At 38.2% G+C, this 17,735-nt stretch overlaps 1 protein-coding gene across 1 annotated transcript; it reads right to left on the reverse strand.

The window, feature by feature from the left end:
- Positions 1-1,167: 1,167 nt before the first annotated feature.
- HSD17B3 (hydroxysteroid 17-beta dehydrogenase 3) lies at positions 1,168-16,839 on the reverse strand. Its single transcript, XM_032213846.1, has 10 exons — positions 16,689-16,839; positions 15,020-15,066; positions 11,955-12,030; positions 10,430-10,537; positions 8,617-8,684; positions 6,710-6,745; positions 4,159-4,193; positions 3,267-3,348; positions 2,294-2,359; positions 1,168-1,359 (listed from the first exon to the last, which is right to left on the reverse strand). The coding sequence occupies exons 1-10, from the start codon at positions 16,837-16,839 to the stop codon at positions 1,168-1,170; spliced, it is 861 nt and encodes a 286-aa protein (XP_032069737.1).
- Positions 16,840-17,735: the final 896 nt, after the last annotated feature.

Here is a 17,735-nt window from a genome sequence, read left to right on the forward strand (position 1 = left end):
ATTAAAAGAGGAGAAGGTAGTTCAAACATGGTTCCAGTATGGGCAATTACAGGCTAGGTGGAAAATAGATCAAAAAATTGGTTTTATCCAAGTTGAGGATAATCTGTTTAAACAAATAAGAGATCAAAGCTTAATGCATATAAAGAGGATATATAATGTATTAATACAGATGGATTCGGAAACAGAATTAGTTAAAGATTGTATGATAAAATGGGCTCAAAATATTGAGGAACCAATAATGTTGGATACATGGGAAAGAATCTGGGTAAGAAATGTGAAATTTACACAAGCTCAAAATCTGAGAGAAAATTTTTACAAGATGTTCTATAGATGGCATTTAGATCCTAAAAAGTTGGCTTCTATGTATCCGAATGTACAGCCTAAATGTTGGAGGTGTGGTTCTCTCGATGCTACATATTATCATATATGGTGGACCTGCCAAAAGGTTAAGGCATTTTGGATAAAAATATGGTGGGTCATGCAAAATGTTTTTAAAAGAAGGATAAAGTTTAGTCCTCAGTTATTTTTACTAGGTATATGTACTGACTTTACAGTGGTAGAGACCAATTTGATTCTGCACCTGATAACTGCAGCAAGACTGTTGGTGGCGCAATATTGGAAGAAGGAAGACTTGCCTACAATCCAAGAATGGACATTGAAAGTAACAAACTTAGCCGAGATGGCTAAAATATCGGCATATCTCAAAGATCATTCAAATGAGATATATAAACGAGACTGGAAAAAATGGATTGACTATATACAAAATAAATACGGGACTAAGAAATTCCAGTTAGCCTATGCTTAAGATCAGAAATGATTTAAACTGTTAAAAGTCAGTTCAGTAAGAAGAAGCTAAGGTCAATCTAGAATGTCATTAATTTCTTTATTTCTTTTTTCTCAATAGATTTTAGACTGTGTTAGTTAAAAATCCATACCGTGTACGGGTTCTGGGAAGTCGGGGGGGGGAAGGAGGAGGGGGGGTGGGGGGGTGGAGGGAGGGAGGGGCACACACAACAAAAAAAATGTACTTCAATGTCTTAATGATTGACAAATGATGACATATTTGTGTTTTTTTTAAAAGAAAAATAAAAAAGTTCTGAAAAAAAAAAAAAGAATTCCCAAGCCAGTCCACACATCTTCAAGTTGACAAGGTTGAGAAACATTGTGCTAGAGGAAAGCACTCAAACTCAAATTCATAACTCGGATTACCAAGATTTCATGGGCTAAACATCCAAATGTTTCATCACCAAATGTAACATATCTCAGTGACTCTCGTGCAAATTCTTCTGCTGTTTTGGTGATCAGATTGGGTTGCTTATGCATGATCATCGGAGTAGAAACAGCAAAGGGAGTCACTGCCTGAAATAAAGAGAAAAATAACAGTCACTGTTTCACATTCCAGAAAATGCTGTAAATTGTAACATGTTCATACTTTTTATATATATATAAAGTATGTGTGTGTGTGTGTGTGTGTGTGTTATTTTTGTGCTGATAAGTAAAGGCAACAGTAAAAATATTGGGTTTCTTGTGATGAGCCGATTGACAGATAATGGAAGCAGTTAGCTTCCTCCCATAATTGGGGCATACCAGGGGTTGTGACACTATATATATATATATATATATATATATATATATATATATATATATATATATATATATATATATATATATATGAAAGGTATATATTTAAAGTCACAACCCCTGGTATGCCCAAATATGGGAGGAAGGTCACACTTCCATTCTCTGTCCTTCGGCTCGTCACAAGAGACCATCCAGACAGAAACCCAAGTTTTTTACTGTTGCCTTTGTTATAAATATATTTGCCTAACAAATAAATATATACCTTTCACCCTGGCCTGGCTGATAATGAGTCGAGCTCTGTAGCTCAATGGTTAACACATCTGCCTTAGAGGCAGTAGAGCACAGGTTCGATTCCCAGCAAGGGTATGGCTAGCTGATGAGAGCTAAATAGCTTGAAATAGATCTATACTAGTCTCCCTTTATTTATTTATCAGCATAAATATAACATATATATGTGTGTGTGTGTGTGTGTGTGTGTATGTATATGTAAGAAAGATAGATAGATAGATAGATAGATAGATAGATAGATAGATAGATAGATAGATAGATAGATGGAGAGGGAGATAAAGAAGGAAAATGATTTTTTATAAGAAAAGAAGACTTATTATAAGGAGAAAAGAAAACATGATAAAAATTTCCAAAGCTCCCAACATGCAATCTATTCAGTTGATTTGATGCTTACTGTAAAAAGAAAGAAAGAAAATGTAATTACCTGTATCACAATTCCTTTTGATTGATATTCCACTTGAAGTGCTTTGGAAAATGTATATACAAAAGCCTAGGTAGAATTACAGAGAAATCAAGGGACAGTTTTAAAGACTATGACATTGATTGTACATATTTGTCAAATTATTTGGTTGATTACATTCAAAACCCTTTTTCAAAATCTTTCCATTTTTTCCTCTCTGTCACTACCTAATGTCATTGCTGACTAGTTCTTTTCTATTGAGAATATAGAAAGTTGCACCTACATTCAGTTCTGTTAATTCAGGTATAAAAGACCCCTTGAGACATTCACAAAATATATATTAATTTGGAAAACAGGATTATCCAGGAATCCCAATCACAAGAGAGCTGCATATATTCTCTCTCTATAGTGAACTGAGAGTTATTTTTTTATAAGTACCATGTTCAGGTATTCCAAATAACTATTTGAAAAAAGAATAATAATTTAAGAACTGGGACAGATAAACAAGCTTGCTATTATAATAATGGGGAAGAAAGATGAAATGGCTCAAAATAAACTGAGTTTACCCAATTCTCTCCCTCTTGTTTTGGGCAAATCATATTCATTTTCTGGTAACTTTTTTTTAAAGTAACTTGGGATTAAAACAAAAATACACAAAGTTTCTGCCCTTTTTTTTGTCTTGCTTAATTTGTTCCAGCAGACTAATAAATAAATGTGTATATCATGGGCTGATGGGATGTTGTCCTCTGTTCCCATTTCATCAGTTCATGGGAGAAAAAAAAACATTTTTTCTTTGGTTTTCCAGTTTCTTTAACAAGGTTCATCACAGTCTTGTAATGTGATTTTAGCTTTTAATAAAGAACATCAGGAACAGCCCAGCTGTTCAGATCTCCCTTTAGGGAAGCCTAACTCCACTATGACAAGGTATTTTTGTAGTCTCATAACACCAATAACAATTGATAAAATCTAAAACACACAAAAAAAATTCAAGTCATACCTTAGATGCAGAATAGAGTGTATATAAAGGGCAAGGAAAGGTGCCAAGGGCTGATGAAATGTTAAGAATTAGACCTTTGTTTCTGAAATGCAAAATGAAAATAACTTTCAGGTATCTTGGACACACTAAACCAGTGGTGAAATTCAATTTTTTTTACTATCGGTTCTGTGGGTGTGGCTTGGTGGGCAAGACAGGGGAAGGATACCGCAAAATCCCCATTCCCTCCACACTCCTGGGGGAAGGATACTGCAAAATCTCCATTCCCACCCCTCTCTGGGGCCAGCCAGAGGTGGTATTTGCTGATTCTCCGAACTACTCAAAATTTGTGCTACTGGTTCTCCAGAACTTGTCAGAACCTGTTGAATTTCACCCTTGCACTAAACTAATATGCTTACTCAGGTTTCATAGATGCCAGTACTTACCCAAGCTCAATTTTTTTAGATCATTAAAGATTTATGGCATTTCATTGAGTTAACAAGTATTTACACTCATATAAGACAAGGCCTGCAAGATCCCTTTCTTTCCTTTGATGTTTGGAGAAATCCACATTTAAAAAATCTGCCATAATGTATATCTTTCAAGGCCAATCTGCAAACTGCTAGAATTTAACTAATGGGTTCAAATGCCTGGTGATTAGCAGTTTCAGTTGCTTAATTTATGGACAGAAGAGAATTGTTATGGAATATCCTTTCTATGATATTGAATGAGCTGCATATGTATATTCTGTGATATGGCCTAATATCTGGTTTGCGACTATGCAGTACTCTGGAAAATGGTGTAATTTATGCCAACTCAAATCAGCCCAAAGTTCATTAAAATCAAAAAGCTTCCCTAAAGAAAATAATAAATAAATAAATAAATAAATAAGTTATAATGTGGAAAATTGCTTTACCTTGCCACCATTTGTTTCAAAACGATTCGTGTCATCTAAAAAAAAAGAATAATTAAAACTACATCTCATAGCTTGTTTGAGGCAATTCAGCAAACATTGGCAATATAGCCACTGCGATGCCCTAAACATATGGATTCCCAAATATTAGATATTGACCGTGTGTGTGTGTGTGAGAGAGAGAGAGAGAGAGACAGAGACAGAGACAGAGATAGAGAGACAGAGAGACAGAGAGACAGAGAGGGCGGAGGGAGGGAGGAAGATACTTTTTTTCTTGTATTTAAAGTACTTCACCATCTGAAAACATTCATAGAATTGTTGAGTCAGAGGGTTCCATGAAGGACATAAATTTAAGCTGATTGCCAAATGCCCCAAATACAACCGTATCAGTGTTGAAATTCATTTTTTTTTACTACTGGTTCTGTGGGTGTGGCTTGGTGGACCTGGTGTGGCTTGGTGGGCATGGCAGGGGAAGGATACTGTGAAATTTCCATTCCCACCGCACTCTGGGGCCAGCCAGAGGTGGCATTTGCTGGTTCTCCGAACTACTCAAAATTTCTGCTACCTACCGGTTCTCAAAACCTGTCAGAACCTGCTGGATTTCACCCCCGAACTTCATGATTGGACTGTGCACAGTAGTCATAACTGTTTAAGGAAAGGTCATAAGTAACATTTTCTAAATTCATTGTAACTTTGACCAGTCATTAAACAGCTGATTGTAAGTTGAAGACTACCTGTACTCTCATCATTTCAAATGTATCCTCCATCCAGTGGTGGGTTGCAGGTGGTACGCCCTGGTAGGGGCGTACCGGAGCCTGACTGGAGCACCGGATACCATTCTAATACAGTGCTCCGGAGGGCCCACCCACCTGCCCGAGCTCCTTACCTGTCCTTTAAAGCCTTCGGTGCTTCCGCGCACATGCATGACACGTACAGCGCCTGTGCAATGCTCTGCCGAGCAGCTGGAGCATCACAGAGGCTTGCGGAGGCGTCATTGGAAGGTACAATGCATGTGCACGCTGCACACATTCATGTGGAGGACGCCGGGCCCTGTTGCAACCATACCGGTTGCAATGGGATCCGAAACCCACCACTGCCTCCATCCTAAAAAATATGGATTCAAGTAGCAAGAAAATCATCTTGCACCTTGTTAAAGCACACTAATGAGAAATTATAGTCAGAATTTTCCATGAATGCTTCCAGGTAAGGCTTTTGTTATGCAGCTATTGTCTGTTTATAACATTCAGATTTTCTTCCATATTTTTCCTGCTAGAAGAGGAAAAAATAGACTTGCCAATGGGGGAAGGTACAGTTCCTTAAGTCTGCTGAGGCTGCACTGAATAGTATTTTTGACAAATGTCAAATCTAAAATCAAAGGGCCTATTTAGAAATGCATACAGCGACCAAAATATTTTGCATCTTTTGTTGGTTTGTTTTTGTTGGTTTGAACCAACAAAAGTGTTTGAACAAATATCAAAGGAGCAGCTGTCAGATTCTGTTTAGGAAAAAAAAACATTTGATATCACCTAAAGATGTTTGAGATAAGTTATAAACAAAAGCAGCTTTTCCTGATAGCTCAGAAGGAAATGTGATAGTGCAGGCTTTAGTATCATATTATTAGCTAAAACTGCAATGAACTTGTATCGGTTCAAATCATGCTGCTGTCCCAAATTGTTAAGAAAGAAATCCTAGTTTTGGCAGGACAAGAGTCAAGAACTAAATGCTGCATTATAATACTTTTAGAGGGAAGGAAAACTCAGCCAGTGATCATTCTGCTGAAGTAAAGGCATTATACACAAAGAAAGGAATTATGACAGATATTCAAAAACAGTCTTATCAGTGCCACCCCTTCCCCGGTTAAGAAAACTGAAAATTGACCTTCATGTTTACATAAACCTCAGCTGATTAAAGATAGTGATAACAATTATTAAAGATAAAGATAACAATTTTTCTATTGAAGGAGGCATGCTCAAAAACAATCCAGCCATTTTCTATGGTGTTTGGAGGTGAGGAACAGGCTTTAAGCCTGTTGGTGTCCTAAACTAGCACTCATTTTGTTTTAAAAAGAACATTGTGAGAAATTATGTCAATGTACTTTCCTACATTGCCTATAACTAAATGATAAGCAAAGATACTATATATCTGTTTTTACATATTTACCACTAAAATTCTTTTGATTGTATGATGTGATGGGAAAGTAAAACTGGTATGTCCAGCTTTAGAAATTTTGTTTTGCCATCACAAACTAGCCATATTCAGTTTTAGCTAGCCTAGGTGGTTACCCCTTCTGATGTCATGTCTCAACATCCAAAGAGGAACCAGCATAAAAGCAAAATGGAGGAACAGAAAACTATTGGGTGCAAATGATACAACAGAAGGAGAAGAGTTGTGTAAGTACCATCCTTAGTCTGTGGGATGACAAAGAGTTGCAACCCAGCAGCTTGTGGAAGGCCAGGCGTTGTCAATGTCTGTGCTTCTTTGCATTCAGTTCAAATGTCATACCTTACTTTTTGGCAAACAAACATAAAGAGCTTTTCTGGTCTGTAATACATACCTTAGTGACAGACATGATGTTGCAATTAATGAGGTCCTGTTGAAAATAATAAATGGATTACATGGCAGTTGTGCTGATTTAAAGAAAATAACATGCTCAGAAATTTCAGTTTGACCTCAGTTTCTAAAATGAGATGTTTAAAAATCTGTTCCCATCAAGGCTGCATGAGCCTTCTTGTTTCATGAGGATTAATTTTCTTATATAGGATAAGTCAGACATTATTTAGCAAGATAGCTTGTATCACAGGTGGGGTCCTACGGTTTAACAACCGGCTTGCTGAGCGCGCATGCGCAGTTTACAGAATACTTAGCAATTGCAATAGCAATAGCAGTTAGATTTATATACCGCTTCAAAGGGCTTTTAGCCCTCTCTAAGCGGTTTACAGAGTCAGCATATTGCTCCCAACAACAATCCGGGTCCTCATTTTACCCACCTCGGAAGGATGGAAGGCTGAGTCAACCCTGAGCCAGTGAGATTTGAACAGCCCAACTGCAGAACTGCAGTCAGCTGAAGTAGCCTGCAGTGCTGCCTTTAACCACTGCGCCACCTCGGCTCTAACTTATCTTTTGGATTACTGCTTGGGAAGGAAAACAACTGAGGCGCAGCAATCCACTCTGCCGCACAACTCAGCTGAGAAGATAAAGGTAGGCAAAGTACATGGGTAGGCGTGCAGGCCCACTTGCTCATGGGAGCGAACCGGTTCACTACCAGCTGATCTTCGCAGTCCGAAATGGTCCGAACCGGTAGAATCCCACCCCGGCTCGTATGTAGCACAAGTCAATCTTCCACAATCTGACATTTTTCTTTTCAATAAAATTGGTATTTTGCTGCAGAAATAAACATCTTGACTGCCTACAATCCAAAACAACCATTTTGTAATGTCCCATTACACTTCCTCCAACATCCAATTGTGTCCAGAAATGCATGTTTGATTCTAGTCAAAATGTCAGGCAAGAACAACCAGATCCACACATGCAGAGTTCACTTTATTATGCTCTGCCTATGATACATGAATCTCCCCAGACTAGAAGACTTCTCTTGGGAACAATAGATCAGGCTCCGAAGAAATTAGTGGGAGTCAATCCTAGCTTTTTGCCATTTGTATAGAGAATCCAGGCTTACTCTGTGCTTGAATTATCCTGCCTACCAGGTTGACTGCTTCGTGACACAAAACTTCATTAAAAAATATACAAACGTGAATCAAGGGTCTATAAAATTTAGAAAACTTGATTATTGGCTACCTATTTACTTCAACAAAACTTAGCCCCGTATTCTAGAGAATATGGGAGATGATTAGGATTTTAGATAATATGGGGGATGATCACAACAGAAATATACAAGAGCTATTACATGAAGCATTCTTTAAGCCCTGATAAACAAGATAGTATTTGGGAAGAGGCTCAACCTTGAATGCTGGAGTATAAGAAGGAGGGGTAGTAAAGCACAGTTGAGCTTACAATACTCTGTGTTATAGTTCAACTCAATAAAGTATTATTTTATAGTCCCTGTGGAATTGATTCTCTGGTCTAGCTGATACATTGGTGGGTTGCAGGTGGTATGCCCTGATACGGGTGTACAGCTGCCTGTCCAGAATACCGGGTACCATTCCGGTATGGTGCTTCAGAGGGCCCATCTGCCCGCCCGAGCTCCTTACCTGTATTTGAGCTCTTCAGCGCTTCCGAGCACACTCATGGAGTGCATGGCACCAAGCAGCTGGAGCATCGAGGAGGCGCCGCAAGAGGTAAGGATGCATGCACATGCTGCATGTGTTCATGTGGTGGACGCCGGGCCCTGTTGCAACCATACCGGTTGCAACGGGATCCGGAACCCACCACTAGGCTGATAGTACATTTTGTGTGAAAGAAAACAAATACATGATCTTATTACTATTATAGAAGAATCCTTACCTCATCTTTGTCTGGAATATTAAGAAAATGGCATGGAAAGCGATTAGGTAGCATCCCAACATTGTTAACTAATAAAAAAAGGGAGGAGGGGAAGCAAATTAGAATCATGAAATACAGTGAAACTATTAGGGCCTCTGGATCACATGCAGCCCAAAGTCACACTCTTTTGGTTTCCACAGCACCTCCTAAGTTGTATTGGCATTTTCATTTTCAGAAAAACTCAATGTTTCTCTGCTGAAAAACGAAAAAAAGAGACCAAAGCATTTACGCCCTTGCCTTTTTTGATGAAATAACCAGCTCCCTATGATAGGCTCTCAACCCTGACCAAAAATGCTTTTTTCTGAAGATAGAGAATACACAGAATCCATTCAGATAAACATGATGGTTCAGTGTTGTTTTCTAATAACACTAATGTCAGATCAACCGTGTCTGCCTGATGAAGACAATTGAATGGTATGTAAATATAAAGGCTACAAGAAGAGAAACTATCATACACAATATTTTGCTGAGTAATTTATTGGGATGCTCTTCAGCCATGATTCAGGCTGGGTTATAGTACCAAGCAATATTGGTACCCTGTTTCCCCAAAAATAAGCCCTCCGGGAAAATATTGCAATACAACAGCAGCCACGCTTGCCACCTCCTGCACCAAAAATAATAAGACCTCCCTGAAAATAAGGCCAAGTGATTATTTTGGGGATCAAAAGAAAATAAGACCCTGTCTTATTTTTTGGGGGGACACCAGAGTAGCATATGTGAACAATTTTTGGAGGGCTCTGGATGTGGGTAATACGGTCCTTCTGGTCCTTCTGGATCTCTCAGTGGCTTTTGATACTATTGACCTTATTGAACTGACTTCAAGAACTGGGAGTGGAGAACACTACTTTGCAGTGATTCTCCTCTTTTCTCTGTGGTCATTAGCAGTCAATGCTAGTAGGAGAGGAGGGGTCCAATCCTGAGCCCCTATCATGTGGGGTATTTAATGACACAAGTCTCTCTCTCTTTCTTCCTATCTAATTTATAAGAAGCCACTGGGAGAGGTCATTCATCAACATGGGATTTGGTATCAGTAAGCTGATGTGTAGATGGTACCCAATTATATATTTCTACCCCCATGCTATGCAAGTGATACTCATCAGATGCTGACCTAATGCCCGGAGGTTGCAAGGTCTTGGATAGAAAGAAGCTGGCTATGACACTATCTTAGCAAGGTGCAGTGTTTGTGGGATTTTGGTCCATCAGGGTCAGAAGAGCAGAGATTTCTGACTCTAGACAGGTAACACTCTTCTATATAGGGAAAAGGTAAAAAGGGCAACTGACAAACATTGTTTTTATCAGTTGTTGTTAGTTGTTAGTTGTGAAGTCATATCCGACCAATCATGACCCCATGGACAATGTTCCTCCAGGCCTTCCTGTCCTCTACCATCTTCTGGAGTCCATTTAAGCTCATGCCTACTGCTTCGGTGACTCCATCCAGCCACTTCATTCTCTGTCGTCCCGTTCTTCTTTTGTCCTTAATCTTTCCCAGCATTAGGCTCTTCTCCAGTGAGTCCTTCCTTCTCATTAGGTGCCCAAATTATTTGAGTTTCATCTTTTTAAAATCTTTTTTATCAGTATCCCCAATCAAAGTAATGGTTAAAAATCAAATTCTTTTCAATTCTGGTTGCTTTTATTGATGGATGAGTTTTTAAAAACCTTACGAACATTTTAATGTTAAAAAAATGGTTACATTTAACTAATTCATAAAAAGGAACACCTCTTTCAACCAGTTTAATTTTTGGTGACTTCATTTTTCTATTCTTGGTTAACTTACCCAAAATTCCAATTTCTAATCCTTGAAGATTTTCTTCAATGTTTTCATATATGTCATTTTCTGTGAAGTCAGCTTGTATGATTTTCACAGTTCTCTTAGTTGTTTGCTCTGCATGGAGGAGAAAGAGGGAGTTTCATTTTAATTTATTTTCTCCTATAATTGAATTAAGTTTAAATAGATTAAATCTATGAGCACACCAAAGCAGGGACCTTCCCTGGAATATTACATTCATTTAAACATATTTGGAGCCAATTTGCTGTTTATAAAAGTGGCAGAACCACTGGAAAACAGTTACTATACAACTTAATATCAGATATTCAATTAATTCATACCCAATGCTGGAAGTCACATAATGAACAAGAAGGAGCTTCCAAAATTTATTGTAACTTTTACTAAAATTTTATTTTAGCAAAAATGACACATTTTGTTTACCTTAGAGATTAACAGATGATTTAGCATATAAGATTTAGTATTAATAAATTTCTGTCAAATCCTTAGTAAGCAAGACACAAAGTGATCATGTGTTATGCGATGAATAAATCAATTTTTGTCTTCCAGCAGTTTGTGGTGTTTTGCTATTAGATTCAGTAGAATTTTCTTGAGGAAGATAGAGTGAGTCATGGGGCAAGATTACCTCTACTGCTGTTGCAAGGTTTCTTTAATTGATGATATATTAGTTCAATAAAAATAGCTTTAGAACAATATAATGCATTGTTTTGATCTATTGATCATAATGACATTTGAAACATAATACATGTAGTTCTCGCTTTCTTTTTGTTCAGCGACTGAAATTACAATGGTGCAGAAAAAGATGATTTGTGACCTGACCTCAAAGTTGCAGCTGTCACAACGTCCCTGCAGTCACCGATCACAATTCAGGCAATTGGCACACATTTACGATGGTCACATTACCCACAGTGATGTGGTCACCATTTGTGGCCTTCACAGTCAGTTGCCATCAAGCAAAGTCAAGAGGGAAGTTGCAGGAAGTTGCAAATTGTGGTCAAGTGATGTTGCATTTCACCCACTGTGATTCACTTAATAAACTGCTAGTCCTAACTTCAAATTGAATATGAGCATAATTTGTACAGAAAGCCATGATGGTTCATTTAAAAAATAAAATAAAATTCCACAATTGCACTTTATTTAAATTTAACTGAATTAAGCCTGATATCCCTACCCAGGTATTATTCTAGAATTTAAAGCTTTCTGCCTGCAGTATTAAACCAGTGTTCTTTCTCTCTATTCCCGTCCTCTAAATCAGTGTTTCTCAACCTTGGCGACTTTTAAGTCCTGGGGACTTCAACTCCCAGAATCCCCCAGAGTTGACGTCCCCAGGACGTAAAGTCGCCAAGGTTGAGAAACACTGCTCTAAATGTAACATTCAGTCTGATTAGACTTGAAAGCTTGCTCATTGTTTTGTATCATTTTTGCTTTATTCTAATGAAGATTTTTTTTTCTGCTGTGAGGCTACAATGTGAACATGAGACATATTTGCCAAAGTTCCTTCTTTTTAGAAACTTACCAATTTCCAAGGCTACCTTCTCCATGTTTTTGAGTGACCGACTTATGAGAACCACATTTAACCCATGCTTGGCAAGCTGAAAAACAAAGTTTAACAATATTTAAAATTTTATGCTGAATTAATGGAGCATCTCCTATGTGAAAAAGCATGCTTAAATGCTGTAAACCCAGTCCCACCATTTAGAAAAATTGAGCATGGGTATTTGTGGGTGTGTCTTTGCATATTTACTGTGTAAAATTTAATACATTCTCTTTATATGATTTCATGAAGAAAATCAATGTGGTTTCTAGAAGTCAAAAATATCTTTGCACATCATCAATTAATCAATCTTTGTATGAGTGTGTTCCAAAAATCACCTAAAAATTCTCTTCTCTGTAAACTAAAATATCCAAGACTTTTTATAGATTATAGGGTGACTATTCAAAATACTTTGTTTTTATCTTTTACATTTTTATAGCTATTTTCTTTCCTGGTTTAAAAATATGGTGTCATAAAACAGTGTTAGATCTTGAAAGAAGTATATTGAGTTTTCACTGGTTTGTTGTTTGGTATGATCCATCACACATAGGTCCCAATTTCCTTCAGCTGAAATAGCAATATTCTGTGCAAACAGGTGGCTTTTATCTCACCCCCTGGAATCTGATGCCATGGAAAGCATCTGATGATACTATCAATTTATTGACAAAGAGCTCAGTTCACTTCCTGGATTTGAAGCCATCTTAGCAGTGGGGGAATTCACTTACCTTCCCTACCGGTTTGTAAATGTGAGTGCACTTCCACATCTGACATGCACACCACCTTCTTGGCATGTGCAGAAGGTCGTGCATTATGTCGGGGTGGGTGGGCGGAGCCTCATGCATCCGCCACTAGTGGTTCACCTGAATCAGAGAGAACCGGCTGAATACCACCTCTGATGCATAGTAATGTCCATAGACATCTTTATCATGCAGAACACAGTCTGTTTGTATCAAGTTGTTCTGAACCCAGATAATTATTGTAGGCAATAGATTGTCCCTGTATTAAAGCAAAGTATTTTTTAAAGTATCTTTTGTATTACTGTTCTTATGCAAGAGGGGACATGATGGCTCAGCAATTAAAGAAACTGAGCTTGAACCTAGGTTCAAGACCCAGGAGCTGTGCAAAAGTGTGAGTTCCCATTCCTGCCTCAGCTCCTGCTCACCTAGAAGTTCGAAAGCATGCAAATGTGAGTAGATTCATAGGTACCACTTCAGTGAGAAGGCAACAGTATTATATGCACCTTTGGCATGTAGCCATGCTGGCCACATGACCATGGAAATTGTTGGCCAAGAAATGGAGATGAGCACTGTGCCCTAAAGTCAGACATGATTCGACAGGGAAACCATTACCTTTTGCTCTCATGCAAATTGATGGGAAATAAATTAGTATTTATAAAAGAACACAATGCCAATGGAAATTTAGATCAATTCTCATGGTTGGGGTAGGGGCAGTTTATGTTGTCTTTTAGTAGTGTGGTTGAATGGCAAATATTTCACTCTGTCACCATCCTGCCAGTGATCTGTAGCAGGAGGTTACAGGTTCTCAGATGTCAATTAAATCTGAAGAAAGGGGGAACTTATTTTTTTCCTACCATTCAGGGGCATGCATGGGCATGTACCAGAGTGGTAGATAGATTGGTGGAATGATTTTTGTTGTTAGTTGCAAAGTCATGTCTGACCCATCACGACCCCACAGACAATGTTCCTCCAGGCCTTCCTGTCCTCTACCATCCCCCTGAGTCTATTTAAGCTCATACCTACTGCTTCAGTGATTCCATCCAGCCACCTCATTCTCCGTCATCCCCTTCTTCTTTTGCTTTCAATCTTTCCCAGCATTAAGCTCTTCTCCATTGAGTCCTTCCTTCTCATTAGGTGGCCAAAGTATTCAAGTTTCATCTTCAGGATCTCATCTTCTAAAGAGCAGTCAGGGTTGAGGTCCTCTAGGATTGACCGGTTTGATCGCCTTGCAGTCCAAGGGACTCATAGGAGTCTTCTCCAGCACTATAGTTCAAAAGCCTCAATTCTTTGGCGTTCAGCCTTTCTTATGGTTCAACTTTCACAACCATACATTGCAACTGGGAAAACCATAGGACCATGATGGCGGAGCCATTTGTCAGGGTATGTGGGGTGTTGCCCTGTCAGCTGACTTTGGCCTTCTTTTGAGGCCATTTTTCGCCCTCCTGACGGCTCCGGAGGGTGAAAAAAGGTCCTACAGACAAACTGGAAGTCACTTCCAGTTTGCTCACAGGACCAGTTTTTGCCCTCCGGAGCCTTCACGGAAGCCTCCTGAAGGCCCCTGAAGGCTCCAGAGGGCGAAAAACGGACCTACAGGGAACCCGGAAGTTCGGGAATGGTGACTTCCAGTTTGTCTGTAGGGCTGGTTTTTGACCTCCAGAGAAGGCTCCAGAGGTTGAAAATTGGCCCTACAGACAAACCGGAAGTCACCATTCCTGAACCTCCGAGTTCCCCATAGGTCCATTTTTCACCCTCTGGAGGATTCAGGGAAGCTCCGGAGGCCTCCAGAGGCTTCAGGGAAGCTCCAGAGGCCTCCAGAGGCCGTCTGCAGGAAGGGTGGGGGATGCTGTTTTTGCCCTCCCTAGGCTCCTAGAAAGCCTCTGAAGCCTGGGGAGGGCGAAGAAACCATGGCAAAAATGGGGGTGGGGTTGCTGGTCATGCACATGTGTGCGCAGGATGTGTGTGGTGTGCATAGCATTATGGGTGTGGCATACCGGCGCATGACCCCCCCTATGTTCTCCCATGCTTTTGGCACAGCAGCCAAAAAAGGATCATCATCTCTGCCATAGGTGGAATGATATATAACCATAAATACCATTATGGCTACCCCCTTATAACTCTAACATTGGCATTCCAGCAATGAAGTAAAAAAAACAACACCTGACACCTCTTTGGCAAGGCAAAAAAATCTTTCAAGATGTTGGAAAATGAATTTTGGCACAGTATTAATGATAAACTATTTACAAACATATAAGAATGTATTTTAAACTATCTGAGCCCAAAATATTTGGTCATAAAATACATGTTTACTACCTCCAAGGAGTAGGCTCTTCCAATTCCATCTCCTGCTCCAGTGACCACTAAAAAGAAAAAAAAGAATATAATCTTTAAATATCTTATTCCCTTTATACATCTTAATATGTGCCTATATTTCCCTCTCACTTTCATCTTCAGAGGTAAGACAGGTAAGGGCCTTGCAAATACATTTGATCTAATTTATATTAGAACAAAGTTTTTACTACATTAGTTTTGAAACAGCATGGAAAGCAGCAAATGGGGAATTTGGTGATTTGGTTTTATAATACACATCAATCAAATTGCTTGTCTAGAATCTCTTTAAATTGCAGCCAAGGCTATACTTGCTGGGAAGTGGAAAAAAGAAGTTAGATTACTCAAAAGGTTGTACTTTAAGAGAGTTTGAAATTAAAGGCAGACATTGTCTTAAATGTAGTAAAAGTCCGAATACCAAAAGTCAGAAGAAAGTAAATTATTACTTAATTTCTTGGACCCTGCTTTAGGAAGATATGGACTCAGTAAAATTCACTGAACATTCTTCACCTGGATATAATAACAGATCTAAGCGAGAAGCTATACAATATTATAGAAAGTCAGTGCATAATTGAGAAAATATTGTTTATAGAAAATATGGGAATGAGATATCCAATCATGATGTATCTAAAAGTAAAAATATGTCCTTTCTCTGAAAAAATAAATATTGGTGAATTCGAGGGGATTTTCTATAGACATAGGAAGTAACATCTTTACAAATCCTCTATTTTTTCTTAATTCCTGACCATCAGAACATCATGCTTTCAATAAGACTTGATCCTAGGAGAGGGCACTTAGGACTGCAAATTAATTTCACAGGGCTCATATTGCTTACATTTGTTTCCTTCCAAGAATTTACTTTGCAATGATGTAGCAAAAATACCCCTGTAGAAAATTGTAAGAGATTAGGGAAAAGAAAACCTGGGGCAGTTCAGCAATCATAAACCTAGTATGGTTGTGATACAATTTTACCAACTTCTAATAAGATAACCTGTTTGTCTGTTTCTTTTTCTGCTGAAGATACATGCAGATTTGAATGAGAAATTTAAAAAAAACACCCAGTGGTTCTCAATATTTTATGTCTTCTCATCCAATCCTTCTCCCTTTATCAAAGAATATAAATCCCAACAAGAATCTCTTCTCAGGAATGGCAATTACATGTTTACAGGTGATCTAAGATACATAATTAATGGTTAAAATTCCAGTCTTATTCTGTGATGCATCCCCACCATTAATGAACTACATTCCAAAAGAAAAGAGAAAAATTATTTGCATGTAGAAAATGAGGACAGATACAGAATTATACTGGGAAAAAAATAAAGACACACATTCCCACGAAATAGCAATTGCATTCTTGAAAAGCAGAACATTTAGTATTACAAACATATAAAATTGCATAACACAAACAAATAGCCAGTTGGATTCTAAGTCATTACTTGCCCATTTTTCCAAATAAAGGGAAATCATTTTCTATGCTCTGCAGTAAAAAAAGAAAATGAAAGGAACCCTGTAGCAATGCATTAGAACAATGACACAAGTTCCTATCTTTCTCTAGACTTTCAGAAATAAACCATATGGAAAATTGACTTTCTAGCACTGAACTAATATTTTTCCCCTTCACATTGGCATATAAAAATAGCAAAGGTGCCTTTACCTGCCCATTCTCCCATTGAACGAAAATAAGATGGAGGCAAAATATTCCATATGTAAGGAAGAAAATACTTCAAAAACCAAATGCACTTTAGCAGGAAAATGGAACAACAGATGCCTCCAAGGAGAGCAAGCAGTGGCTGGATTTCATCCATGAGGAGCTGATAAAAGAAGAGCTTGGACAAGTGCTGAAACAGTCCTTGCTTTTGTCCAACCTACAACTACTTTGAAAGCTGGGCTGGTAGAAGAGAAATAAATATATCCAATCATAGCTTCTGACATCATTTGAATCTTGTTCCATGGATTACACTCAGAATAATAACAAAATGATGTCTTCGTCCTGATATGTAACAGTATAGTAGAAAAACAAATCAAACATGAATTCCAGAGCCAAGTTGATACTTTTCTGTTCTTTTTATAAAAATAACACAATGTTTGGGCTTCTTGAGATGAGCTCACTCCTAATACATGGAAGATGTCATGATGTCACATCATCTGATGGTGTTGATCTGGTCTCTCAATTTGTTACTGAGAGTTACTGTTATCTCCTTGCTTATAAATTTCACTAACCCTATAGAAAAGAATGGAATGGAATGGAATAGAATTCTTTATTGGCCAAGTGTGATTGGACACACAAGGAATTTGTCTTAAGATTTTTATATATCATCATTGAATTTGCTGTTGTTTCGGGCAACATTATTTAGTGCATACTTTAGCAATCTTCTATTCAATAATAAATCCCATTAAATACATTAGATGGCAAATATAGGATTGCAATCTATATGTCACCTTTCCTTCAAATGGAAAGATTAGCATTACTATTACTACTAATATTACTACAACTACGACTGTGGATGACAAGCCAAAAGTACATACTTCAGAAGGAGCACAGTAAGAATATGAATTTGTTTATGACTATTCCTGAACAGAGAAGCGCATGAGTGTTTAAACATGTGCTGGGACCAGAGGTGGGTTCCTACCGGTTCAGACTGGTTTGGCCAAACTTTTAGTAAAATTGGGACTGGCTCTCTGAACTGGTAGGACCAGCAGA

This window comes from Thamnophis elegans, chromosome 3 (genome assembly GCF_009769535.1).
Source record: "Thamnophis elegans isolate rThaEle1 chromosome 3, rThaEle1.pri, whole genome shotgun sequence".
NCBI lineage: Eukaryota > Metazoa > Chordata > Lepidosauria > Squamata > Colubridae > Thamnophis > Thamnophis elegans.

What these genes read in the sequence shown, in the direction of transcription:
- HSD17B3 (XM_032213846.1), bottom strand. Translation starts at nt 16,839, where the DNA reads ATGGATGAAATCCAGCCACTGCTTGCTCTCCTTGGAGGCATCTGTTGT. An exon ending in GAAGAGCCTACTCCTTGGAG is followed by an intron (nt 12,031 to 15,019) that starts GTAGTAAACATG and finishes TTTGTTTTTCAG; the next exon opens with CTTGCCAAGCATGGGTTAAA. An exon ending in TTGAAACAAATGGTGGCAAG is followed by an intron (nt 3,349 to 4,158) that starts GTAAAGCAATTT and finishes TTTGCATTTCAG; the next exon opens with AAACAAAGGTCTAATTCTTA.